General features: G+C 35.3%; 4 protein-coding genes across 6 annotated transcripts; 1 reads left to right on the plus strand and 3 right to left on the minus strand.

The window, feature by feature from the left end:
• LOC109063005 (transcriptional activator protein Pur-beta-like) lies at positions 1–4436 on the minus strand. Its single transcript, XM_042733145.1, has one exon. The coding sequence runs from the start codon at positions 4225–4227 to the stop codon at positions 3343–3345; it is 885 nt and encodes a 294-aa protein (XP_042589079.1). The 5' UTR covers positions 4228–4436; the 3' UTR covers positions 1–3342.
• Positions 4437–7253: 2817 nt separating this feature from the next.
• Positions 7254–9140, plus strand: LOC109063000 (histone H2A.Z). The gene is made up of 5 exons (XM_042733146.1): positions 7254–7390; positions 8092–8169; positions 8261–8374; positions 8524–8653; positions 8771–9140. The coding sequence occupies exons 1-5, from the start codon at positions 7388–7390 to the stop codon at positions 8830–8832; spliced, it is 387 nt and encodes a 128-aa protein (XP_042589080.1). The 5' UTR covers positions 7254–7387; the 3' UTR covers positions 8833–9140.
• Positions 9141–10594: 1454 nt separating this feature from the next.
• Positions 10595–13477, minus strand: LOC109062940 (homeobox expressed in ES cells 1-like). Its single transcript, XM_042733147.1, has 3 exons — positions 13061–13477; positions 11992–12257; positions 10595–11042 (listed from the first exon to the last, which is right to left on the minus strand). The coding sequence occupies exons 1-3, from the start codon at positions 13338–13340 to the stop codon at positions 10695–10697; spliced, it is 894 nt and encodes a 297-aa protein (XP_042589081.1). The 5' UTR covers positions 13341–13477; the 3' UTR covers positions 10595–10694.
• An 8164-nt stretch (positions 13478–21641) lies between these two features.
• polm (polymerase (DNA directed), mu) lies at positions 21642–27998 on the minus strand. 3 transcript variants are annotated; one of them, XM_042733149.1, is made up of 12 exons: positions 27900–27998; positions 27679–27803; positions 27414–27591; positions 27244–27342; positions 26995–27165; positions 26842–26913; positions 26606–26726; positions 25169–25301; positions 24607–24709; positions 24189–24494; positions 22494–22577; positions 21642–22323 (listed from the first exon to the last, which is right to left on the minus strand). In XM_042733149.1, exons 2-12 carry the CDS (start codon positions 27750–27752, stop codon positions 22237–22239), a joined length of 1428 nt encoding a protein of 475 aa, XP_042589083.1. In that variant the 5' UTR covers positions 27753–27803; positions 27900–27998; the 3' UTR covers positions 21642–22236. The 3 variants fall into 3 exon arrangements, with proteins under 3 accessions (XP_042589083.1, XP_042589084.1, XP_042589082.1); XM_042733150.1 differs by having other exon boundaries at positions 27679–27806; XM_042733148.1 differs by having other exon boundaries at positions 27679–27981.
• Position 27999: the final 1 nt, after the last annotated feature.

The following is a 27999-nucleotide window of genomic DNA, read 5'->3' on the forward strand; positions in this document are numbered from 1 at the left end:
TTTGCTTTCCATCACTTATAGTTTCCTTTATTCTGTTACAAACATACATAGCATTTTCTAAATATAGATTTGTAAATCTCCGAAAGAAAAAAAAGGTTTAGCCATGGGTAAAATGGAAGGCTGCCCGTTCTGATAGAGGCAGTCTAGTGTGGGGGGCGGGGCTTGATGGGATGGGTGGAGATACTTTGAGTATCTGAGACCTGAGCTCTTGACAGTGTCCTGCAGTAGCTCCGTAACTTCAGTATCAAGTAACAGATAGAAAATGAATCGAGCAAATATATATATACGGAGAATGCCAAGAACCTGAGTTTAAACCAGACGAGGGCATTCCGACGTTAAAATCTCTGCTGAACACATAAGATATTGGAAAAATAGCTACCTTTCGATAAAGATTGTTCTATGAATTGCTGCTCTTGTGCGTATGATCAGGAAAACGTAGTTGACACATGGATGCTGTTAAGAGCTCGGGTGAGTCACCTGCAATAACAGAACATTCTTTCAGAGGTTTTCGTACAGTGGTACAGAGGTATTGTTCATTCGAAAAGTATGCGGACGCCCCACACAACTTTACACAAATCCCAACCTCAGGAAACAGGAAGACAAATCAGCCAATTGTGAGAGTCGGCAAAGAGCCTGACAGGAAATGAACTCATAATCCCATCCCTCTGGATGAGTATTGCTTCCTGTCCCTTTTTGTTTTTCTGTTTAGTGACAATAAGGTGGAAACCAAACACAAACTTTTACAGCACATATTCTCACATATATATTTATATATAATACATCTGAAATAAACACAGGCAAGTTCAATCGAAAGAAAGTCCATTTCCGGTGTTCTGCAAGAGATTTGTGCCCGATTCCGTATTTTAAACGAATGAAAAAAGTGCTGCGATATTCAACTCCACTTTGAAGTTTAGCAGCCTAGAGGGTTTTAATGCATCTCTCAAAGTGAAGAAAAAATGCTTTCGAATGGCTTTTTGTTGTTGTGATTTGCATGTCTGAAACAATTAGTCTCAGTTTTTCCACATGACACATTCACTTCACTATTAGTACTGATGGGTCATACAATCAAAATGAATGCACAAACGCTGCTGATTTAGACACGCCAGTACTAAAAGTACAATGTACTAAAAACTTAAAAACCTAAAGCGAGCAGCGAGTCGTGTTATAAAGCCAACTCAGCCCCCCTCGAGTCCCGAATGGTGCCTCCCGTCTACAAATGCTCAGTTTAGCAGAGCAACCCGAACAGCAGCTTAGGAGGGGAGCAGGCGGGGGGAAACGCAAGAATGTCCTGCCAACAGCTGCTGTGTCACGCTTTCTATTGCCGTTTAGGCTTGGCTGCCAAATCGGGGCCTGTTTTTTAAGGTTACACAGAAAACACTCAATGCTGTATGTTACGACGTCAAACGACAGGTTTCTCTCCACTATACAGCTTCATCACGTGCAGAGAATGCAGTCTGCTGATGTAATAACATTTGCAGTGGCGTGCAAACGACTCAACAATCAGGCCCTTGTGCCTCGCCGCACTACAGAGCAAACGGCACAGCTGAATCCACGGCCGCCAGGGCAGGAATGCTCACCCTGTTCATGCTTCTCGCATTAAAATAGTCGGCCTGCTAAGTCAGCGTGCTGTTGAGGAGAAACAGCTGCTGCAATCGTGGAAGTACAGAGAATGAGCGCAGAGATTGGCATCCATTAACAATTCTGCGGCCAACAGATAAGAGTGTGTGAAAATATTTCATAACATGGGATGCAATTCGTTTTCGTTGCGTTTTAGGAAGGATCACAGCAGTACACATGACTTCAACAGCTGCCATTTAGGTCAAAGGAGGCTTCACAAAACACTGTTGCTCCCAAAAAAAAATAAAAATTAATAAAAAAGGTTGTTCAATTCTTCGCCGTGGATGCAAGCATATCGTATTTTGTGTTTTTGCTAAAGTGCATGGATGAAATGGGTTTAACGTCGTTAACAATCTTTCTCCCTCAAAAATATTATAAAAATAACCAAGTAGACCATATTTTTATAATATTTTTGGTGAAAGGCTAAATAGAAATCTTGCATTAATATAGCTGCAGATACTACGCAAGAGAAAGCAATAAATTAAATAAAAAGGCAAATGCGGGACGGGCATGCACAGAAATGGACGCACGAGACCACCGGAAAGATGTTTGATATTAATCGCGTAGAAAGAGAAAACGTAATGAAGTGCGGGCTGTAAACTCAAAAAGGTTGTGGGAGGAGCTTGGGAGGGTGACGTTTCACGAGGCTAATCTAATCTTCCACAAAACAAATACACTGGACAGTCTTCCAATCCCAGCTTATTTCTCTTTTTTACAAAATTAGCTTCTTGAGCTTTAATAATTCTGTAGTTTATATATAATTTTTACTTTGTGTATTCAAAAATATGCTGGTTTGTTTTCGTATTCTCTGATAAGGAACAATCTCACATAAATTAAAAAAAAAGACAATGCAAAAGGGGACGGGGTGAAAACATTCACCCACGAAGCTCTGTCCTTTATATTAACTATTATACTCATCTATTGAAGCAATCTGTCCTTAAATATTCAGAGGGGACTTGGACCCAAGTCGGAAAAAGACTAAGCTTTTTGTATGTTGACCCCAAAACCAAAATATATCACCATCAATTTATAGCACCGGTGGAAGGATGTGCACAAAGCAACCATTTTCATCAATAATGCATGTAATAAAGACTTTAAAAAGTCTCGCCATGAACAGCCGAGACACACAAACTCCAAACCAGGGGGTCAAAATGCTCCAAATCTGAATTTAAAACTTTTCAATGCTCAATCAAATTGGCCAAACCATAAAAGTCATGTTGATGTGAGAACAAAAAAGGGAACATCTTGGGGAACATCAGTCTATAAAAGGGAAAAAATAAACTGGGAACAAAACTTCTGGTATACGTTTAGAAAGTCCCATGCTGCCTTGATAGGAAACACACCATGAAGACCAGTGACGCTATATATATATATATATATACTGTATATACTAAACTTCCCCCTCTAAAAACATGTTTGCACCCTTATAGCCTGGTTTTATCTTATACGTGCTGCTTTTGAAATTCAGCAGCCTTGGTGTTGATGCAACAAAAGTTTAATTGTGAGCTAAGACAATTAAACTTGCTGGTTTCACAGGACAGGGCAGCATTAGGAATAAATCAAACCCCACGAGACATCTTTCACCCCACGGCTTCAAACTTAGACGACCCCCCCCCACCCCTCACCACACAGAAACTTCACAGATCTATTTTTCTGTCCGATGAATATTTTAGTAGGCTATTTGAGTTCAGTTCATGCACTTATTGTTTCACACATCTCCTGGGGTCAGTCGTCGTCCACATCCTCGCCCTCGGACTCCTCTCTCCTCTCGTACATCTTATCCCGGTGTCTCTCCTGGATCTCCTTCATCTCCTCGGCGTAGCGGCAGAAGGCTCCCCCGAACTTCCCCCAGGCTTTGAAGGGGATGGTGATGGAGTTCCTGTAACTGGGCTTGACCTCGCTGACCCTCAGGAACACGCCGTACTTGTTGGAGCCCACATCGAAGAAGAACCTCTTGGAGTCCACCATGATGGACGTGCCCTCGGGGAGCTCGCCGTAGCCCCCCGCGGCCCCGAGCCCCCCACTGAGTCCCCCGTGCTCCCCGCGCTGTCGGTGGGTTCCCTTTGAGATCGGGTGTAGGAACTCGATCAAGCCCTGCGCCGGCAGCGCGATGGTTTGGCCGGCCTGCACGCCGCCGCCGGGACCGGCCCCTCCTCCGCCGACGCTGAAGCCGGGACCTCGGTTGACGGTCTGGCGGATGCGCAGGAACCTCCCGCGCTGGTTCTCCTTCAAGTCGAGGTAGTATTTGCGGTTCTCGCGTACCAAGAACTCGCTCTTCAGCGCCCGCCGCGGGCCTCCGTCATCGCCGGCGGACGACTGCGCGATCTGCTCCGGGCTGCTCGGCCCCAGCTGGGCGTAATGCTCGATGAAATCCCCAAAGTAGTCGCGGAACTCGGCCGCCACGGACATGGAAAGAGTGAGGCGGCTCTTGGAGCCCCCGGCGCCCACCTCCGCTATCTTAATGAAGCGGCCCTTCGCGTTCTGCTTGACATCCAGGTAGAAGCGCTTGTTCTGGATGTCCAGGCGCTTGGACGCCAGCTCCTGGGTCTCCTGCTCCCGCTGGAAGTGCTGGAGGCCCCCGCGCTCGCTCCCGCTGTCTCCATCCGCCATCTTCAGCACCTCCAGCCAACTTCTCCCTCAGAGAAACGCTCCTCTCTGCCCTGCTCCAGCCAATAACCGGCGACGCGCGCTCGCGGGGTCACCAATAGGTCTGCGCGCTTGTCATTCGGAGCGCGAGGGAGGTTCGTTCGGGCTCCATTGGTTAGAGACGTTTCCTCCTCCTGTGCAGGCATTTCCTGTCCTTCTGGAGCTCAGCTCAGGCTTTGAAGGAGAACTAATAAACATTAGCATTACAAAAATAAAAATAATAATAAATCAGAAGTCAGAAAGCGCTTTATTTCCAAGCTTGCGCATACGAGGAATGTGTTTTAGCTTCCACACAGAGACAACAACAACACAAGAGACTGTAAAGAATAAAAAGAGAATAAAAATACACGTATGTAAACATAAATAAACAAAAATAGAAAAATAAATTGAAAAATAGCCTAATCATTTCTATATCAAAGTAAGTTTCTTGATTGTTTTGTGTCGCCTGTGCAACTATGCAATAAAAGAAACAGAAAATAAAATAAATCGATACAGATATGACGTGCATTTGATGTTAATATCATAACAATATAAAATATAGTGAATTTGAACGAATAAATGTGAAACAAATATATTTTTAAACACTTAGTAGCCTGTTTATAGGTTATAGGTGTTTTTATATTAAACTAATAGGCTACTTTAAATGTTATGAAATTATATCTTCTTTAAAATCCATACCAGAGGAAATTATCAGCAATACTTTACATAACGGCTTTATGTAGCGTTTATATGCACACGCTTATACGTATTTTATTTTAAAATCTGACCCAGGATCAGCAGGTTTCCGCTTTCGAAGCGTGAGCTATGACGTAAACGCTGAATGTAGATCAGCTGCTGAACTTCCGCCTTTGAGTGCGGGATGACGTCAAAGGTGACGTCTGGGTTTAATTCCCGAGGTCGGTGTGTTGGGAAAGTGATTAGGAAAAGCACGCACATGAATAATTATCACTCTCTCTTTAATTGTAGAAGGTGATACACTAATAAGTGTGTAACTGGAACAACCAGGGTTGGGATGAATAAGACTTTTTGTACAAATTATTGCAAATTGTTTTAATTATTCCTCTGTTCAACACAGTTCCTAATATTGTCATTCCAATAAAAATAAAAATAAACTGAAAATAAGAAATAATTGGGCCTATAATAATATAGCATAATTATTGTATTTTAAAATTAATGAAATCATTAGATGAGCAAAAACAAGGTTTTGGTTTTTTAAATCACTATAATTATTCACTTATTGCTCGAATCAGCTGTGAGAAATTTTAACAGAAGTAGCTGCTTTTGTTTGCATATCTGTGTTACTGCAAAACAACTCTTGAATCTTAATAAACATGCAGGAATAAAACACTTATATCACAAATGATATTTTATAAGTGAAAAGTTTAAGTAGTGAAATATACTACAGATTTAATTATTATAATTATAATAATTATTATTATTATTATTATTATTATTTATCAAAATACTACAAACTTCTCCGCCCCTGGATGTCTTTTATGTTTCACATACAGAGTCTGTCAACAGCCGAGAACAGATCCAAGAATGCATAATCTATTTGTTAACATTATTATTCAACTATTTTTGGGAAACCTCCATGTAAACATAAAAAAAAATCAATATACATATTTTTAATTTTAATATTAATATATAATAACTGATAGGCATAATAATTAATGATAGGCATCATAATTAAAATGTTTAGTGTTTTTGTTTTTTTTTTTGATTTTTTGTTTTAGTCCCTTTCTTTTAATTAAATAAGCTTATTAATATATTGCTAGCCTACTGTAAAATAATAAATCAAGACGGTAAACAATAAATGTGGACTATTACGCCCTCCACTGTCAACAAATAAAAAGAAAAGACAGATAGGCAAGATTAAAAAAGACCTCATGTGCCAGCACAACCGATACTTTATTACTTCAAGATTAACGTTTATCGTTTTATTTATTATTTTTTAATTATGAAAAATATACATTTTCAAAAGGTTAATATATTATGTATACATAACCAAAATTAAATAAATAGGGTTAGCCTAAAAATTAACCTGCAAAGTGAAGTAAAAACTCAAAGACTGGCCAAAAAAGAGGGAAAATTTGCCAAAATGAGTTACTTTTTTAAGTTAATCCAACTACAAAATTAATCCAATAAATTTGGATAGCTGAGGATGGGTGAATTGTCACTTTTGGGCGGTATTTTCATGACAACAGCTATGGCAATCTTATTTTAATTGAGGAACATAGGCTTTAATCATATTATAATCAGGTTTTAATTCTGTACTATTGTTTTACTTACGTTTCTTGTTATTGTTGTGGTAATTCATTAATTTACAGGTCAATCTTCAGAAACAAAAACAAAAAAAAGGCGGCAAACGATCGCGCATGCGCATATAGTTCAGGTGATTTTTTTTTTTTTTTTTTTTTAGAACATGGCCAGGTAAAATAAACTCGCTTTTATGAGCATTTAACAGTTTTTAAGACAAATCCACAAAACACATCATCGTGTGAACGAGGGAAAAAATATACATATATATATATATCTATATATATATATATATATATATATATATATATATATATATATATACAGCTAAGGTCATCTCATCGCCATGAACAGATATAAGCTCATGCAAAAGCAAAATGAAAGGCACTCACAAGGTCACTTTTAGTTTTAGAGGGGTTGAAAACAGGAAGCTGAACAGAAAGAGACCTGAAATAAACTGACAAAACGTGCTCATTGACACAGTTTATTTATTATGCATTGTAGCTTTTCCAAAAGAACAACGGAATACCCGATAACATGCCAGTTATTATTCTACAGATCATTTATTGCGATCGAAACATTCCCAATCACATCACAAATAAAAAACACTTCATTTTTTTTGTAACGAAAGATGACGGCGGCACGCATGCGCACAAGACTAGTGCGCTAAGGAAAAAAGAGAACCAAGAAAAAAACCCACCCACCTATAGAAAAGCTCTGTGATTGGACGAAACAGGCGTTTCAAACCAAGACGCGGCTCGCTCATTGGTTATTAAGCTGGAACGTACCGCGCTAAACGCTGAAGTGGGCATCATTGTGTTTTCCCTCCGTTTCGTGCGAAAAGAGAAGAAGCTCGTCTGACGATATGGTAAAGCACGTTTTTATTTGTATGATTTCTAAAATGAAGCCTAGCTCGGACGGTTATGTTTTGTATAAATGATAAAGGTGCCGTGCTTTAATTCCGCGCACGTGATGGCTTTTAATAAGCTCGGGGTGTTTGAGGGTTTGCAGTGTTCTTGGAAAAGAGCGCCGACCGTGGATTAAAATCAATTTGGTGCATTATTAAGCAAAATCATGTGTGCATTTGATAGGATTGGTATGATATTGGAATGCTTTAAGTTAAAAGACTATAGAAGTAACGTAATGTTTAGAAATAAGAGACAAACTCATCGAAGCAATTCGCTTATGCTGTTTGGACACGCTGAAAAATATAAAAAATAAGCTCAATTTTGAATTTACTTCGGTTTATTTGTACTTTTGTATTCTTAGCATTTAAACAAAGGTATCAGAAGTCATTTTGGGCGTTTTTGTAAATCACTTTATTATTAAAAATTACCTACAAGTCTCTACAAAAAATAAAAAATAAAATTAAAGGTGCATTAAAGGTTGAATTAATGTCACAGGAGCAGATTTCTGTTTTTGTAATTATTTGTGAAATTTACTAGCAATTTCAGAGTAAATCTTGTTTCACTGCTATTTTCTTAAGTAAAACTTCCACCAGAGATTTCTATTCTTTTTTTTCCCCTTTAATGAGACTTTTAAATGAGCTTTTTTCTTGTGTTTCTGCAGGCAGGAGGAAAAGCTGGAAAGGACAGCGGAAAAGCCAAGACAAAAGCAGTCTCCAGATCACAAAGAGCTGGTCTGCAGGTACACAGTCCTCTGCCAGATTAGAAAAAACGGACTGCTGTTGAATTGGACCGAGTGATACGGAGAGTTTGATTTGGTTTTTATGTTTCAGTTCCCTGTAGGTCGTATCCACAGGCACCTGAAGACCCGAACTACCAGCCACGGCCGTGTCGGAGCTACCGCTGCGGTGTACAGCGCCGCTATCTTGGAGTACCTGACTGCTGAGGTAATGATTTTATTTTGGCACAGTTTGTTAAACAATGTCGTAGTGGCAGATTTCTGGCTGGCTGTGGTTTCTCTTACTGTGAATCATCTGAAACCCATCTGTTAAGCAAATGCAACCTCGTTCAAACACGTTGCTCGTCTTATTCACAGGTTTTGGAGTTGGCTGGTAATGCCTCCAAGGATCTGAAAGTGAAGCGTATCACTCCAAGGCATTTACAGTTGGCCATCCGTGGTGATGAGGAGTTGGACTCGCTTATCAAAGCTACTATTGCTGGTGGAGGTGAGCCTCTTGCAACTCCTGATATTTATTTTATTTTTTTAAGTGAATTGCATTAAATATGATGCTTTGCTGTAAAAGGATTTAATTTTAATGGCATTTCTTTGTTTTTCCCTACAGGTGTGATTCCACACATCCACAAGTCACTGATTGGAAAGAAGGGCCAGCAGAAGACTGTATAAGATGCATTGATGTTCGATTCTGTCATTGTATAGAAAACGGCAGTCAGCATTGAGAGAGCAGTTGCTTTTGTCATGTTTCCCCATTTGTTTGGTAAGCGTAGTTTAACATAACAATGTTTAGAGTTGACGTACTGTATTCATGGTAATTAATGGGGGAGGGGGGGTGTTACGTGTTGTGGGTAAGGAAATGTAATCATGGTTTTTGTTTAGTTGGGTTAAGGAATAGGTTCTGGGTTTTGTGAGGTTTGGGTTTCATTATTGGCTTTTTAAAATCTGTTTTATACATTAAAAGATTTTTTTTTTTCTAAGTGTTTTTGCCTTTTTGTGACTTTCATTTGACACGTATTGCTTAAACTCTCCATATTAGCTTTATGTGACGCTAAATACTGCAGGAAATCTGTTGAAATGAATCCTGATCGTCATTCTTGGTTCATTTATATTATAGAAAAATATATAGGTTTTTGTAGACGTATTAAAGCAACTTTCTTTCTTCTTTTTTTTTTTTTTTAATTTTTTTTTTTTACACTAACTTTATCAGCAGATGATTTTATAGTAGTTTTACATTTGATTATAGTTAAAAATTAATTAAATGTTTATCAAATAGCTGGTCAAATTAAAAGGTCTTAAGTTGGCGCAGAAAGTCTTCATTTCATAGTCATGGCATTAAATGATCCTCAGTTTTGGAGGTTTCTTTTTGTATGTGTATCTATCTTAAAATCAAAATACATTTACTTTAAATATAAAATGCAGATATGATGTCTGGTTTCCTTAGAAATTAAACATAACTGTGAACTTATGCTTTTTTTTTCATAAACGCTTCATTCGGGTCAATTAGAAAACAGGACTAATGTCCTTTTTTATCACAGTTAAATGCATCATTTAAGAATCTTTAGACAATTTTTGCAATGTGATCAGAAGTTACAGTAAAATATTTTTTTGTATTCTAGTAGCTGTGAGCTGAGGTATTTGAGTCATCAGCTGTTTGTTTCTGTAAAATGATTAAAAAGTACAGATGTGTTGGGAGCTGTATTTTCAAACAAAGTGTTGCTAATGCAGCTCATTGTGTCCTCCATAGACATTTAGATTTAGAGAACATATTGATGTATTGTGTTCCCTTCTATTTATTCCTTTCCTTAATTTAACTTCATAAAACCTGCAGAAACCCTGTAACTGAATATTCATTTAATAACAATAGATAGTAGAGTGCTGAAGATGTAAGATTAAAAGTGTTCAGTTTTAGGTCAGTATATTTGTTGTACAAAATCCCCAAAATTATACTTAAGTACAATATTGTTTGTTTTGGTTTCACATAATTTGAAGTCAGTAAGACTTTTAAATGTTTATGAAAAATTAAAATAGTAATAATGTGAAATATTATTGCAATTTCAAAATACTGTCTTTGCATATCATTTAAAATATCATTTTTTTACTCCAGTCTTCAATGTCACATGATCCTTCAGAAATCATTCTAATATGCTGATTTGTTGCTTTAAGAAACATTTATTATCTTCTGTTGAAAACAGTTTGATAAATAGAAATTTCAATTCTTCTACAGCATTATAGTCTTAACTGTAACTTTTGATCAGTTTAATCCATGTTTGATGAGTAAAAGTATTAATTACGGGATTAATAAAGCACCTTACACCTTGGTGTAATCAAATAGAAAATGATTTATTTATACACTCCTCTTGTACACATAGACATGAACGAAATAGAACTTTCTCAAGATTTACAAACATTTAAATAATAATTCAAGATCACATTTGTTATTGCACTTCACCCTGTATTCACAAATGCAAAGATGTAAACAAAGCACAAGGCTTAACAGGCAGAAATGAATGTTTTGTTGTGGGTCTCTGGTCTCACTGTGTGTTGTAGTACTGTGAGTGAAAGGGCTGGTATGGACTCATCATGGAAGGGTTGCTGGGATGGACAGGAAGGCTCTGTAGGGTGCTGTACTGATACAGGGCCTCCACAGGCAGGGTCGGCAGGCCTCCGGATGTAGCAGGACTGTAGTGAAATCCCGGGCTGTAAGGTGCCAGGGTCTCCTGGACCGCCGGATAGTAGCTGGTGTACGGAGAGGCACGGAAACTGTGCAGATCGGAGTAATGCATCATATGCGAGGCCACCTTGGCCTGGCAGGCATGAGCCAGACTGTCCTGAACGGTCCGTTTCAGCTTCATGCGTCGGTTCTGGAACCAGTTTCTGATCTAATGGAAAGAAACATGGGATAAGTTTACACTGAATACATAAAAGTTAGATGGAGCCTCTTTTGGTTAAAAGAGTGATTTCCAATTCCAGTTCCGGGGCCCCCGGCTTTGCACATTTTGCATGTCTTGCCTGTAACACACACCTGACTGAGATCATCAACTCGTTAGTTCAGCTCATGGATGTCTCTCCTAACGTGCTGATGATCTCAGCCAGGTGTGTTAAATAAGAAACCTTTTCAACAAAACAGACGTTTGGGAAAGAAAGATAAGCCATTCGCCTTCTTAGAAGTCAGTGTGCTATCTTGAAACTGATATTTAAAGGTAGTGATGGGAGAAACGAACCTATTCGAATCTTTGAATCAATTGATCCAACTGATTCGCAAAAAGAGTCACTGCTTCGAATCGCTCGAAACGCAATACGTTAGTGACGCCTGCTGGTCAAAACTATGTAAATGCGACAAAAACTTTCCAATCATGGATTAAAAACCTTTAACCAACCTAACCCAATGCAAATGTTCTATTCAAGTATAATATATGAAATGCAATTAATAAATCATCTAATTCCATTAAATATAATGTGTCATGTTCTATTTTTTATCAGTTGTTTTTGTATGTTTTATGGAGGGACTCGCTAAACAGTCCAATAAGATATTAACTACTCTTCCTTTTTATTATACAAATATTTTTTTTTTTTTTTTTTTTTTTAATACTAATACAAGATTCGAAACTGTTATGACGTAACGAAGCCTCTGAAATCACGTGACTTCGGCAGTTCTACACGTGCTCCGAATCACTGGATCAAAACAAATGATTCGCGAAGATTTCGAAGCTTCGTGGCTGCGCGTCACTCTTTCAAGGAACGAAAAACGAACACACGGTCGCCTTGAATCACATTATTAAACCCATTTAAAATAATAGTAATAATAAATACAATGACTCGACCTCGTACCTGTTTATCAGACAGATTCAGCGTTTTGCAGAGCTCAGCTTTGTCCTGGGCTCCGAGATAAGCGTTCCTCTTGAAGGCTCTCTCCAGACTGTTGATCTGCTCGGCGGTGAACGCAGTTCGGGGTCTGCGGCCGGTAGAGGGAGACACTGACGGGGCCGGTTCTTTAGGGGCCCCGGGTGAGAGAGAGCGGCCGCCCTCGCTCTCGTACCCTGACGTCTCCTCCTCCTCCGCGCTGCTGCTGCTGCTGCTGAAACCTGGCTCTGATGCTGTCAGAAAACACAGACAAATGAGTACAAAGATTCAAATATACAACAGCTAGGCTACACAAGAGAGAAAGTGGAAATATATTGTAAATTTGCATTTAAGTGGATAGGTTATTGCTCAACTGAAACTAATAATAATAATAAAATAGTAAAATAAAATAGATCCTATGCAATCTGTAATTTTGCTGTAAGCATTACTTTTAAAAACTACTTGAAATGGATTTATACTTAATACAGATGTTCATTTTATTTATTATTGTATTATTCAACAGTATTTAACAAGTACTTTTTAACTATTGGTATGATGTTAAGTAATTTTATTTATTTAATCCATTTTTACTATTAATCTATTTTTAATTCAATAAATATAAAATACCAATAGGTATTTTACTTTAAATAATTATTTAAAATTTAAATAACCCTTCTATTTTAAAATATTTAAAACATAATTTTTCCTCTGTTGGCAAAACTTAGATTTTATACTTAACTTTTAACTATGTTAAATTTTTGTTTATACTATTTTACTGTTAAACAAATTAAAAATAGTATTTTAGACCAGTATTTTACTTACCAGTATACTGGTCTAAAATAATATTTTTTAATTTAACAGTAAAATAGTATAAACAAAACTTCAATTAAAAGTTTTATAAATATATATATATATTTAAGATGTTAAATAATTTATACTATTTCACTGATAATTAAATTAAGAACAATATAAAATTACAAAAGTACTTTTAGATCAGTATTTTACATTAAAACATTCTTCAGCGATGAAAACATGGATTATTTTAACAGTTTCTTACCGTGAGTGTGTTGCTGGATGATCTTGTTGTCATTGGACTCAGTATCTTGTGTAGATGTACACAACAAACTGTTTCCCGGTTGTGCTGGCTCCATACGTTTCTCCTGATCCTCCATGTTTTCCTGTCTCCATCTGCTGTAGAAGCCAGGAAGGCTCTCAGAGGCAGTGCCAGAGGTGCTCGGGACGTCCCGGCCGGGAGAGACCCAAGAGTTTGAGGGAAGTGTGGATGCCGAGGCCTGGCTGCTTTGAGAAAGCCACTCGATGGAAAAATGCCCCTTCATCTTTGAGAACCAGCTGTGTCCAAATCCAGCAAAGAAAGACCAATATCCGGTATAACACAAAGCAGTTCTTCTTTAGGCTGAGTTTGAAGCTGAAGTCCCGTGTCTGAGTGAGACAGATGTGTGTTTGTGTTCACTGATCAACACCTCAAGTATGGGGCTCAAGTATTTATAGGACTAATCCCAGCTCATTTACAATTCACTTCGCCCCGGATCAAAGGAAACGTCCTGATCTCCACCCCTTCAGTTTTCACAAGTGTGGTAATGAAGACGTCTCAATCGGCCTCGAGTGAACCCATTAACTCCTGGCACCAGTAAGTCTGGAGATGTAATCCCCTCCCTAAAACCATCTCTGATCCTGTCTCCTCTCTGAGGTGTGCATGTGTGCGTGTGTGATTTCATATGTTCACGTTAGAACAGTGTGATGGAGGAAGTTCAAGGTTAAAAACAGAGGCTTGGAATTCATAATCGAGAGCCGTGTTTGGTAATCCATAAAGTTAAATAGTTTTAGTTATTTGACTAAAATGCTGCAAAAGCATCATTGCATTATGTCTACGGAGCTAAATCCACCGTAGACTTACAAACGTATTCCTTTCTTTCTTATTGCAGAATAAAAAAAATAAAGATTTCAATCTTTTTTGTAGTCATTTTATTATAAAATATCTTTAGAATAGAAATGCTAATAAAAAAATACATCCATTTATTTATTTATTTATTTACACATGCATGCATGCATATACAAAAAAAATAAAAAAATAAAACAAATTTAAAGTCCCTCATCAGAAGAACAGAAATGGTAAATGGTAATGGTAAAAATGGTAATAGTAAAACAACTACTTGAAAAAAGGATTTGTTTGTTTGTTTGTTTGTTTGTTCATTCATACATTTACAGTTCCAACACCACAAAATGAAGCTCAAACATTTCAGTGTAAAACAAGCAAAGGTTTTACTGATTGATCGATTGATTGTTTGTTCCAGCACATATGAAGCTCAAATATTTCATAGTGTAAAATAAGAAAAGGATTCATTTATTTATTTATTTACAGTTCAAGCACTACAAAATGATGCTCAAACATTTGGGGAAAAAAATAAGAAATTTTTTTGTATTTATTTCAGCACAATAAAATAATGTTTTCAAAAGCCCTTTACTATAATCTCTTTAGAACAGAAATGTCAACAACTTGCAAAAGGACATCCAAATATTTTTTATTATTGTTTTTTAAGACGAGTCAGTTGCAACACAACAAAATGAAGCTCAAACATTTCAGTGTCAAATGTGAAAATTATTTCCTATATATTTATATTTATTCATTCATTCAGAATTAGTTTTACTGATTCAATACAGAAGATAAAACATTTCTTTTTTTTTCAAAGTGTCTTTAGAACAAAAAATGTTATTTATGAAAAGCCCGTTTGTTTATTTATTGTTTGTTTGCTTGTCAGTTTCTCTGATTCCAATCGAGCAAAACTGCAGTAGTGTCTTTTTGTGAAAATGTCTCTCTCATAGACACTTAATGTTCCTGTGAGTGGCTGCAAACGTGGGTAATTCAGCTCTTGTTTATGCCCTTTTCAGCCGGTATTGGTATCAAAGCAGGCGGCTCTTGTGAAGTGGCAGGTAGAGGTTAATGGGCTGTTTTAGAAACACTACACGAGTATGGAGACAGTAGTCTACAGAGACCCAACTACTGACGGAGATAACTACCGGCCCTTGGATCTGTTGCCCTCCCCAAACAGGATCATTACGCATAGCTGATCTGGTTTATCAGCGGCTTGCTTGAGATTAACTTGATCAGGCCCACTATTGAAGAATACATGATATCAAAGCCTGCCAGACACTTTTGATTATCAGATGAGCAAATAAAACAGCCTCAGATTGTCCCTTTATTGTTTCTAAAGGATCTGAAGGGTTTGATCCCTTTTGGGCGCATTGAAGAAGAAAAAAACAGAAAGACGGCGCCAAGGGAGGAGATTTGCGCATACAGAGGTTCACTGGAAGATTATCACCATTCATTCATTCATTCATGTTCATTGTGTTGGATAGTTTCTTGCTTGCTTGATATTTTTTTATTTGTTTTGTTCTTGGGTTGTTTGTTTATTTATTAAAAATTTTGTTTATATATTTTTTTATAAACAGCAAAGTGTTTTGTTTGTTTCTATTGTTTACTTATTTATTTTTAATAATTTTTTTTATTTATGTTTTACTTTATTTCTTGCTTGCTTTTTATTTGTTTGGCTCTTTGGTTGGTTGCGTGTTTCTTTTTTCAGTTTTTTTTGTTTGTTTGTTTATACACTTATTTAAAAAATGATGTACTTATTACTTATTTATTCATTAATACATTTATTAGTTTTTCATTTATGTTCATTGTGTTGGATAGTTTCTTGCCGGATATTTTTTATTTGTTTTGTTCTTGGGTTGTTTGTTTGCTTATTTAAATTTTTGTTTATACATTTATACATGACAAAGTGTTTTTGTTTGTTTGTATTATTTATTTATTATTTGTTTATTTATGTGTGTTCTTGAGTTGGTTGCTTGTTTCTTTTTTAATTTATTTGTTTTTTGCTTGTTTGTTGGTTTACACGCTTATTTAAAAAATGACAATGTTTTTCGTTCTTTATTTATTTATCTATCTATCTATCTATCTATCTATCTATCTATCTATCTATCTATCTATCTATCTATCTATCTATCTATCTATCTATTTATTTATGTGTTGGATAGTTTCTTGCTTGCTTTTTTATTTATTTGTTTGGTTCTTGAGTTGGTTGATTTTTATGCACTTATTTATTTAAAAAATAACAAAATAAGGTGTTTTTTGTTTGTTTCTTGTTGTTTAAAATGGATACTGTTTTATAAGTGGTGAGCACATTACCATATAAAATATGAAAATATCACAAAAAATAACAGTCAGTATTATGCCTTGTAGTACATATCTATATCTGTGTATGTGTATGTGTGTGTGTGTGTGTGTGTGTGTGTGTGTGTGTGTGTGTGTGGTTGTGTGTGTGTGTGTGTGTGTGTGTGTTCTTGCTTGAAAACAGGAATTTTAGTATTCAGGAGTGTTTTATGTTGTAAAATTAACATTACATTATTTTTATTTAATTGTGAATAGTTAAATTATGAAAAGTGGCTCCTTTTCAATAACTTGCAAAGATGCGATAATGTAAAATAAATGGAGAAAATATATAATTAGTTCATTCATCTTCTCAAACGACCAAGTAATGAGAGTAAAATCATTCAGAGAGTTGAGTCTGTATGTATTCTTCCTTCTTCAACCCATTTAAAGGTTCAAAGGGCAGATAATTTGTTTACACTCTTTCATCATATCTTCATTTCTATCTGTCTATCTCTTTCAGCGAGAGGCCAAACAAACAGGCCGATCTCATTCCTCTCTTATCTGTCACTGATCTGTCTGTAATTGCATTGTAGGTTTCTATATTCCAGTAAGGCTCAGTGTTAGGGGACTGTCCCCGTCTCGTTTCCGCTGTCCCTGGGCCCTGATATGTGATAAACCGGGGCCTGACTTTGATGTGCGTGTCAGACAGGAGCCTGTTTTTATGGATGACAGACAGGAGGGGTTGGAGACGGCAGGTCCACTTCTCATCTCACTAACACTATCATTAAAGCACAGATTACAGTGAGAGAGGGAGACTCTTCTGTAATAATGTTCTTGAGCTGATAGCAGCATACAGAGATGTTTTGTTTTTAAAAAAATAATCAATATAACCGTGGTGCTAAAGAACCCAGAATCCAAAACACTCATCTGAGGAACATGTAATATCATAGCATGGATGGTTTTAGTTCTCTAAAGAAGTATACAGCAGCGGAAGAACCTTTTACAGCCAAAAATAGTTCTTCATAAGAAGGTTCTTACACTTTCTTTTAAGAGTGTCTGAGTTGCTTGATGCTAAAGTATTTATTTATTTATTTAAGGTTATGTGTCACATAGTGTTTTGTTGGTAACATATATTTATTTATTTAAAAGATAGCAATATAGATTATTTCAGCAGTCCATCCTCTCTTATTAAATGACTGAAATTTCTTTAAATCTAATGCAGAACTAATATGATATGAAATACTTTTTTTTATTAATAACAATAATTAATTTTAGAGGCTTTTAATTGTTTAAAAACATATTATTTTAGATCATTTCAGAGGTCTATCCACCCTTAATAATATATATATATATATATATATATATATATATATATATATATATATATATATATATATATATATATATATATATATATATATTAGTCATATTAAACTAGTCATATTTCTTGACTGTAATTTATTTATTTATGAAGCTTTTCATTGATAAAATTTTTTATTTTAAACTAATGCAAAACAAATTATATATAAATAAGTTTTATTGACATTACTTTTTATTTATATTTATCTTATTTTCAATATTTAGCATTGCAGATGATTTCACTAGTCTATCGTCTCGTAATAAAACATTACAATTTCTTAAAAACTAATGCAAATCATTTGTGATGATGAGAGCAGTTAAGCATATCTGGCTAGTGTGATGGGGCTGTGAGGTGTCCGTCAGTGAGTGGACCCTGAAGCGCCGCTACAGACGGCAGTCTCTCACAGTAATGGCCCCCAGCGGTGACGGCCTTTGATTGTCCTCATTGAGCCTCTTTCATCTCTAATAGGGCTGTTTGCTGCTCTGTAATGACTGCTCATGTATTGTCTCTCTCTCGGTGCTGCAGGGCCAGAGGCTGAACACACACAACCAGCAGCACACCACCACAAAATAAACACTACATCAACATTTCTAGATGGGTTTAACCTTATATTGAGTCCCTACAACATGCAACATGCTCATATTAAAATAAACATTTATGTATATTTATATTTTTTATATTGTTAATATTTTGAATTTGTTTTTATTTCTATATTATTCATTTTCATTTTTATTAACTATTATTAATTTTTTAGATGCTTTTATTTGTTTAAAAACAGCAATATAGATTATATTAGCAGTACACTCCTCCATAAACAGTTACATTTATTTTAAACTAATGCAAAACTAATCACTGTAATTTACTTATTTAGCTATAATTTATGTAAACTTTATTAATTTATTTATTCAGAGGCTTTTATTGGTTTAAAAAAAGGAATATTGATGATTTCAGCAGTCTATAAAAAATGTAATTAAAACTAGTAATATATAAAATAAAGCCCTTTTTCTTGAATGCAATTTATTTATTTATTAGGCTTTTAATTAACAGATAGTTAATGTTATATATTTTAGGTTAATGTTTACTTTATTTCAGACTATAATGAGTTCTGTAAATATACTGTATATATGTATACACACACATATGTATATACATATACATATACATATACATATACATATACATATACATATACATACATACAGACATAAAATAATATGTAGATATTAAATTAAAATATATTCTCATTTTCTATCTAAATTATTATTATATATTTTATAAAATATAATGTCCTTAAAATCTAACATTAAGATTTTTTTTAATAGTTTTTTTTCCTTCATTTTTTCCCATTTTTATTTCAGTTTGAATTAATACATCAAGTTACTAAAATTAAATAGTTTTATGTATTTATATTTAATTAAATTTTATGTTTATTTTATTTAAATATTATTTCAAGCAATGAAAACATTTTAGTTATGGTTTTAGTTGCAACTATATGCCAGTATATATCAATATTGATGGTAATATAAAATGAAATGTAGATTTATTTAAACATTATTCTCATTTTAAACCAAAATAATTGTTTTACAACCTAAAATACAAAATATTATTATATGTTTAGAAATAAAATAAACTCTTAAAATCTAACATTAAAATTGCATATTTCAACTGCATAAGTCAAAATGACCTCTGAGTCATGATATATTATTTAATAAAAATGTGCTAAATTTCATGATTAAAAATTTACAGAAACTCTAATGAAATACACTGTAAATTTGTTGACAATTTTGAGAATATTTGTTAATCCTAATTACCTTTGCTATTGTTTTTGTAAACAGATTGCATTTTTTCTACAGTACTGTACTGTAGTCTGTAGGTGTCAATTGTCACATCAGCACTTGAATAATGATTGTGCATGTCTGTTTAATCACTTTAATACAGCCTCTCGTTAATGTTCTTTTGTTTGTTATGAAAGTCATTGATCCAGTTAATCCCATCAGTTTGATTGCCACACATCCAGTAATCCCTCATTGACTACAATCATATGAATCAGCCTCAAAGAAGGACCTGAGGAACCGGCCCGATCACGGCAGGAACTCAGACCCTCGATCAGAGCCCCGGAGCCCCGTCTCCACAGCCGAGGCCAGATGTGTCCCGGGACGCTCCAGTGGCCCATTCAGAGCACTTTTGTCTCACACCTGGAACCGGGGAGGGGAAGTGTGAACGAGGCATTAAGCCCTATTGAGCATAACTGCCGAAAGCCACCCACCCCGTCTCTTACGACGCTCATCATTGAGGAGCCGGGGCCAGATCAGCATGTTTGTGAATGCTGTCAGATCACGGACACTCGACTGAAAGGAGCGTCCTCGTGGAGAAAGACGAGGGAGGAGGGAGCGCTGCATTTGGGCCTTTCCTTTTCCTGTTAAGAGTGTAACGTAAAAGCTGATGTGAGGTGTGAACGTAGACAGGCCCTTTGAAGTTCAAATGACATTTAGAGCTCAATTATGTTGTTAGCAGAAGGTGTCTGCCGGTTTCAAACCACCGTAAAATACAACTTAAAGGTGGATAAAATAAAACGTGGCAGTTTATTGTCCTCTCAAACCTGAAGATAAAACATTATAGTATTTCACACCGTCCATTAGTGTATTATAGACTTCTGTGACAGAATATCAAAACAAAATATAAATGACTATGAGAGGAGACCTTAAATACTGTTAGTATTTTATGTTTTTTTTTTTTTTGTATTGATTCAAAATACTTTTTCACCACTCACTGTGGTACCTTGATGGTTTCAGATAGTAATGCAACTGAATGATTGTCATATTCATGAATCATATTTACACATGTGATCTAGCCTTTTACAAAGAATATTATTATAACACATTTATGTGATTATTGGAGAGTTTCAAAAGAAAACACTATTTCAATTTTTTATTCAAACTTCCAGATTTAATTCATTTTTACTGTGGTATTACCATAGTACCTTGTCTAAAAAAAGTGATATAATTAAAAAAAAAAAAGTTTCATACTTGGGAAAAAAGTGGTAACAGCAGGGAGTTTTAATTTTCATTTAAGTCAAAGTTTCAGAAATTGTGTTGCATTTTTTGTTATTTCCATTTGCCATCATTATTTTCTAATATCTACGGTTTTTATTAATTTTATTTCAGGTTTAGTTTTAGTTATTTTAGTGCATCTAGTTAAACCTAATAAAAATGATAAATGTTTCCTTGGCAACATGCTTAAATAAGTTATAAGTTAATGTATCTATAACATTTTTGTAAAGGTTTTTGGTTTTAGTTAACTATAATAACTGATATTGATATAAGACCTGTATATACAGTCATCTGAATATAAATGTATTTAATGTTATATATATATATAAATATAAATACGCTAGTATAAAATTAAATACAGATATTTAATGAAAAAGTCTCAAGGTTTTACACCTTGGAAAAAAAAAAAAACAGCAGTAGGAAAATTGTATTGGGAAAGAATAAAATACAGGTCAGAAAGGTCAACAGGGTTCAATAGGGTTTCCACACCAGTTGCATTAAAAACAATAAACCAAGTAATACATGGTTATTTTTTATTTTCAAATGAGCAATTGAATGATTTAAATACTCTATATGCTGTGGTAAACTTTTTCTTATTTACCTTTTTTCTGTAACCATGTGCACTTCTCCATAGTATATAAATGCATGCAAATTCAGGGATTCCTTCTATTACCGCACAGTTGATTTTTTTATAAAGGCTAAATAAACCGTGCTGCCATTAACACTGAAAGAAAGGAGACACACAGAGCTGAGATCACCCCTGAAAGATCTCCTGCAGAGACAGAGACGTCTGTTTACATACAGGAGACAGTCTCCTAACTATACCGCCATCAGCTACATTTCCTCTCTCAGTTTCAGAAATATGTATATGTATTTGTATTGATTAAGGCTGCACATATAATTTTATGTGTTCTTAACATCATAAAGCAATTCTGTACTTTTAGAAGATTGTTCTTCTTATATTTAAGTAGATTGCAATTCCTGAAAAAACATGTCTGTGTGTCTATGTGGTTTGTTCTTCCCCGTGCAGTTCTCAAGAAGTAAGCATCTATAATATACAGTGAGCATGTATGGTTGTTAGGCGGTTGGGAAAAGCGGGTCAAAATGAACCAGGTGTGCAAAAAGGACGTTAGAATAATGTCAAGCATCATCTAACCACATATACATCCTGCATATATGCAATAACGCCTACATATGCATCAAATATTCTCTCTCACAAAAGCTTGAGCCTCCATAACTACGAATGTCAGTAGAACATTTACATGTTGAATAACCAATAGGTGCCAGTGCACTGAATGGAAAGGAAATCGGTCATTTATCCAGATAAAGATTATCAAGAGAGACATATTTTGGTGTTTTAATTAAAATATTCTTTAATTACAAAGTATAAAATAAGACATAAGTAATGTTAAAATTTCAAAAAAGACAATATCTTATAAACATCTAGAAGAAGTATACAATACTAGACACATTACAACTTGAAACTGCATATGCAGCAATTGATTGATGACTGCACACAAAACATCAGATACCGGTCTCTTTTCCATCATGTCCTATAAATGTTTACATATAAAATGTGATCTGATCATAACTGGGAGCTAAAATATAAGGCTCGACGATGGCACATTTGTAGTGATAATCAAAAACAGACAGATTCAGGCATTTCGCTCGGATGGAGGAATAAACTCCAGACCCAGGTGGGCAAAAATCTCCTCTTCCGTCTTTGCTCTGAGGTACAGATTCTGTACAGATTTAGAGAGAGAGATTTAAATCTAGATATTCTAGCAAGATTTTACAATTAAACGTTTAATAATGACATATAAACCTATATTTTACATATAGGCCAAATGGTGCTTTATATGTCCTAATACACAAATATGGTAAGGTATGATGTATTTCTAGCGCGGTTCACCTGTTTGCTGTCATAGAGGGCGTGACTGCTCAAGGACATGTGCTTCTCTTGCCCCGCCCACCGTCTCAACTCCCTCTCAAACAGCTGCAGAACAAACAGCGCATCATGAGTGAACAGAACTGACCTCAAACACTGCCGCTGCATGCAGTCAGGTGTGACGGCACAGTTTAGACAGTCACACTCACAGATGTCAAACTAAACTTTGAACAACATGAAAAATATACTTTCAGAAAATGTAGTTATTGAAAATATAAAAATATGTATATTAAAAGTATGAATCATTACAAAAATATATAAATAAATCAAAATTTGTTTCATGAAAATATTTTTCTAATTATTGGAAAAAAACTTAATATTTACTTTTTTTCATAAACAAAAAAATACTTTCATCCAATCAATTATTCACAATTGACTCAAAATCTATTATATCAAAAGTTGATAAAAAAAAATACATTTATGAAACACACACAAAGTATAAAAAATATATTTTCATCAAATCTTTAAAAATCACCATCAATAACCAGTGATCTGACTACTATGTTTATTACTAAAAGTACTTCACCAATAAAACTAAATTAAACAAATACAACTCTCTCTCTCTATACACTACCATTCAAATCAGTAAGATTTTTAAAGTTTCTTGTGCTCATAAAGGCTGTATTTATTTGATCAAAAATACAGAAAAAAAAATGTTATTTTGTAAAATATTATTGCAATTTAAAAACAGTTTCTTTTTTAATATACTTTAAAATATAATTTATTCCTGTGATGCGCAGCTGAATTTTCAGCATCATAACTCCAGTCTTCAGTGTCTCATGATCCTTCAGAAATCATTTTAATATGCTGAATTATTATCAGTGTTGGAAACAATTGTGCTGCTTCATGTTTTTTTGGAACCTGTGATACGGTTTTCAGGATTCTTTTATGAATATAAAATATAAATAAAAAAAAGCATTTATTCAAAATTGAAATCTTGTGTTACAATATACACTACCGTTCAAAAGTTAGGAGTCAGAGCATTTATTCAAAAGGATGTGTTAAATGGATAAAAAAGTGATAGTAAAAGACTCTTTAATTTTAAATAAATGCTGTTCTTTTTAACTTTTCATTCAGAAAAGAATCCAGAAAAACTGTTTCCAACACTGATAATAAATCAGAATATTAGAATGATTTCTGAAGGATCATGTGACACTGAAGACTGGAGTATTGATGCTGAAAATTCAGCTTTGCATCACAGGAATAAATTACATTTTAAAGTATATTAAAACAGAAAATCAATAGAAATTGAAATAATATATCACAATATTAGTTTTTTCTGTATTTTTGATCAAATAAATACAGCCTTGATGAGCACGAGAGACTATATATATAGTAAGTTGTTTCATTCAAATATTTGTGAATTTATTAAAAAAAAAAAATTATAATATTTTTTAATCAATACAAAAATATTTATCAAATATATCAAACACCAATGAAACTAATCAAAAGTTGAGAATGAGACATTAAGAAATGATTCACTACAAAAATGGTAGAAAATAAAAACATTTTTTATCATTATTTTTCAACCAATAATCTGTGATCTGACTAATATAAAATTACTAAATGAAGTAAGTGTTCATTTCAATCAAAACCAACCAAATTTTCAGCTAAAACCAAACCACCTCTGGATCGTGTAAAAGAGAGGAAGCTACACACCTTTGAGCCGGTCCATCCGAGAGTGGCGAAGGCAAACTGACTGTAGGGACTGACCACCAGATCGACCCGTACAGCTCTCCAGCCGGACGCTTCTGAATGATGCTCAGCGGGTCCTTCACTTTCACGTCCTGTACTGACATCCTCGGCAGAAGCAGCGGAACTCGATTTGCAGCTCGCAGCAGATTTCTGAAGCTTAAATATGGAAAAGCATCTCTCAAAGCGATCCATGTTACTAGACGCCCGAGCTGGACCATCCATTTTTTCCAGATAAGAGTTTCTGGTCGTCTTCTGATACAGCAGCAAACCCTGATGAAGAACACATGTCATCCAACATAAACACTCGCTCTAAAATGTCATCAGCAAACAGCCATACTGGGTGGATTTGATCATGCAAGCATTCACAGAACTTGACGAGCACCTGCTCCTTCAGCCAGTTTGTGATTTTAGGCATCAGTCCTTCCTCTTTTCCTTCCTCTGGATGTGTTATGAGAAAGTCCACATCGTGACCGACTTCCTTCCCCCTAAAATATATATATAGCAAATAAAGATGTGTATATATAGTACACTCAACTTTACTCACATATATACAGTACATTCATGTAAAGCAATATATGCAGTATAGTAAATCACGAGTGTTTGATTGTAATCATGTTATTGTACAGCTCTGTTTAAAAAGTTGGAAATGTTTACAACCTTAATCGCATACATACAGTATACTAATGATAAGCAATCTATAGCACATGTCAACTTCTTGATAGTTTATATCATCACAGAATGGAAACTATAGTATTGTCCAGCTCTAATTGACTAAATGCTGCTATAAGACATGAAAATATTAAGATATTAGAAACATTAACATCAGTATTTTCTGTAAAGAAGCTGTTAATCAATATGTATAGTCCTAAAATGCACACGAATGCTCAAAACTGCTTTGAAGCTCCAGTGTTGAGATAAGATCTGCACATCATTAGCACACAGACCTCCTGAAGCCTCCCATGAGCTGGATCTCTGCTCCGGGCAGCACAGCGTGCACAGCTTTCTCAACCATATCACTGATGACATCAGCCTCAGCCTTAGTGACGGGTTTCTGGAGGTCATCGTAATACTGGACTCCTGAGGTCAGAGGTCATATATATATGCATTAGGCTATCTGAGACTTGTTATAGCACTTGTATATCATTGCTCTTTTGTTGATTTTGATTGCTTCCATTGTCCTCATTTGTAAGTCGCTTCTGCTATCTGCTAAATGAATAAAATATATATTTGACATTCATCTTCGGAACACAAATTAAAATATTTTATATGCAACTCGAGAGCTCTCTGACCCTCCATAGAAAACAAAAATAACGACCTTATTCAACAATTCGTCTCCTCCGTGTCATCCTATAGCACCATTTTGGAGAGTATCACATACATAAACAATGTATGCAACGCATGTACGCGGATACGTTGTTTACGTTCAGATCAAAACGTAAACAGGATCAGCGTACGGTGCTGCTGACACAGAACAACATACGTTGTTTATGTATATGATACTCCCCAAAATGGCACTATAGGGTGACGTGGAGGAGACGAATTGTTGAATAAAATTGTTATTTATGTTTTCTTTGCTCACAAATTAATTCTCATAGCTGCGTAAAATTACGGTTGAAGCCCTGATGTCACATGGATTATTTTAACGATCTCCTTGCTACGTTCTGAGCCTCGATCGTGTTAGGATCCTTGCTGTCTATGGGAGGGACAGAGAGCTCTTGGAATTCATCAAAATATCTTAATTTGTATCTTGAAAATTAAGGTCTTACGGGTTCGGACATAAGGGTGAGTAATTAATGACAGAATTTTCATTTTTTGGGCGAACTATCCCTTTAAAAGTTGATCAAATCAATTAAAAGTTGCTTTATGTAAATATTTTGAAAAAATGTACTTTACATTTTAGTTTTTTTTTTTTCAAAAATATGAAAATAATTTAATTCAACCAATTAATCAAATTATTAAAATTAAAATTAAAGTTAAAAGAAAAAAATCATTTTTACATATATAATGTGGTGAACTGGCAGCAGCTTATCAATGGAAAAATGTATTTTATTTTAAAATCATATTCATGATCGAATGTATATGTATGTGTGTGCGTGCGTATACATACATACATGCATATATATATATATATATATATATGTGTATGTATGTATATGTATGTGTGTGCGTATATATATACATACATATATATATATATATACATATATATATATATACATGCTTTTTTTTTTTTTTTTATTTATTTTACTTTATTTATTTATAATATATATATATATATATATATATTTTATTGTATTTATATCATGAATCAATGATTTTTTTTTTTACATTGAATGTAATTACGTAATTAAATAATAATTTTCAACAGTGAAATGGAGCACCTGCTTGCTGTTCACGGTTCAACTGTTGTCCTGTGTGAATCAAATCGTCTGGGGTTCGCAAACCCTCTCTAAACCAGCGATCTGCCGTCCGCACACCCACCCCGAAAATACCAGTTAGAGCCTGCAGAAAGGGAAGATGTGACCTCATAATACACACACTAAAGCTGACCAATCAGGAATATCATTTACAATGCCTTCACGGTTCTTTCTGCAAACACAGAATATAGTATCTTTACCTTCATGGCCTGATATTGCTCTGATTGTCTTGTAGACTCTACTTCTCTTGATGACCCATCTTCTAAAATCTCCTAAAATGGTGAAATAGCCTTATTAGCAGATGCATCTAGATAATAAGGATCTTTGAGAAGATAAGGGAGCTTGATTATCACCTTTATAACTCTCTGTGAATGGTCACCCAGGCAGGGCAGCCACCTCAGATCCTGCATGCTCCTCACGCGCCGGGGAAGCGCCTTCAGGACCGATGCGGCCCGTCTGAACGCCACGCTCCGTCCTTCATTATCATTATATTCGGCATTCTGAGCCAAGATTTCAAGAGCCTCCTGCATGTCAGAGTGACGAACTGTTCATCAAACTGTTCAGACATATTATTAGAAAAAAACAGACAACCGATAACTCACTGTAAGAAATGAATTGTGGTGTTTTAAAGGCGTTCGTCTTTGACAGGCGTAACTTTTCATCAGCATTGCGGTGGAGTCTCCGTTGGGTTTGGGGTTAACCTGCAACACATCTAAATACTTAGTTTAAATGCTCTTTTAAAAGTAATGTGTCCAGAAATGTGCCCTTGTACCTTTAATATGTGTTTGTCCTGAACTATAACGGGATGTCCTGCCTCCATGCTCTCTGTAAACCAACTAATGTCCAACAAATGGACAGAACTGGAGGCGTTTCGTTCAGTTTGGCTGTCCAGCCAGGCCTGGACTTCATCTCCACTGTTGCTTTCTGACACAACATGTGTGATGGAGGAGCTGTAACAGTAAAAAAAACAGGAATAGTCCAAAAGTTGCACCCCTAGTACTGTGGTAATATCATATTAAAGTGCTGATGGTTCGTACCTGTAGGTTTCTTTAATAAGAAATCCTTTGCTCCGTCCTAGTCGTGTAAGAAATGCTCTTCTAGACGTTCCCATCTTCCTCTCCAGGATGAATACAGAAACATGGGGGAACTTACAGGTGTCATTCTGCTGGGTTACAGGTAGAGAGACCTTCCTGCGTTTTAATGGGATCATAGTCTAGAGCAAACACTAAAATCATATGACCTTCATCCCCCCATCTACCTTCACAGAGTAGATAAGATCAGACCCTCCTGTGCTTATTTCTGCACTTCCAGCACACTGAGAGAAAAGGTGTCACGTGTGCGTCACAGAACTAAAAAAT

Source organism: Cyprinus carpio, chromosome B10 (assembly GCF_018340385.1).
Source record: "Cyprinus carpio isolate SPL01 chromosome B10, ASM1834038v1, whole genome shotgun sequence".
Classification (NCBI taxonomy): Eukaryota; Metazoa; Chordata; class Actinopteri; order Cypriniformes; family Cyprinidae; genus Cyprinus; species Cyprinus carpio.

Bases quoted from the DNA above. Each gene is read 5' to 3' on its own strand.
- LOC109063005 (XM_042733145.1), bottom strand. From the start codon at position 4,227: ATGGCGGATGGAGACAGCGGGAGCGAGCGCGGGGGCCTCCAGCACTTC.
- LOC109062940 (XM_042733147.1), bottom strand. From the start codon at position 13,340: ATGAAGGGGCATTTTTCCATCGAGTGGCTTTCTCAAAGCAGCCAGGCC. The intron at 12,258-13,060 runs GTAAGAAACTGT...GTTTTCTGACAG, and splicing joins CATCCAGCAACACACTCACG to CATCAGAGCCAGGTTTCAGC. The intron at 11,043-11,991 runs GTACGAGGTCGA...TCTTTCCATTAG, and splicing joins TGAATCTGTCTGATAAACAG to ATCAGAAACTGGTTCCAGAA.
- polm (XM_042733148.1), bottom strand. From the start codon at position 27,851: ATGATCCCATTAAAACGCAGGAAGGTCTCTCTACCTGTAACCCAGCAG. The intron at 25,302-26,605 runs GTGCTCCATTTC...CTCTGACCTCAG, and splicing joins GAACCGTGAACAGCAAGCAG to GAGTCCAGTATTACGATGAC. The intron at 22,324-22,493 runs GTGAACCGCGCT...AAATCTGTACAG, and splicing joins CCCTCTATGACAGCAAACAG to AATCTGTACCTCAGAGCAAA.
- LOC109063000 (XM_042733146.1), top strand. The intron at 8,170-8,260 runs GTACACAGTCCT...TTTATGTTTCAG, and splicing joins CACAAAGAGCTGGTCTGCAG to TTCCCTGTAGGTCGTATCCA. The intron at 8,654-8,770 runs GTGAGCCTCTTG...TTTTCCCTACAG, and splicing joins AGCTACTATTGCTGGTGGAG to GTGTGATTCCACACATCCAC.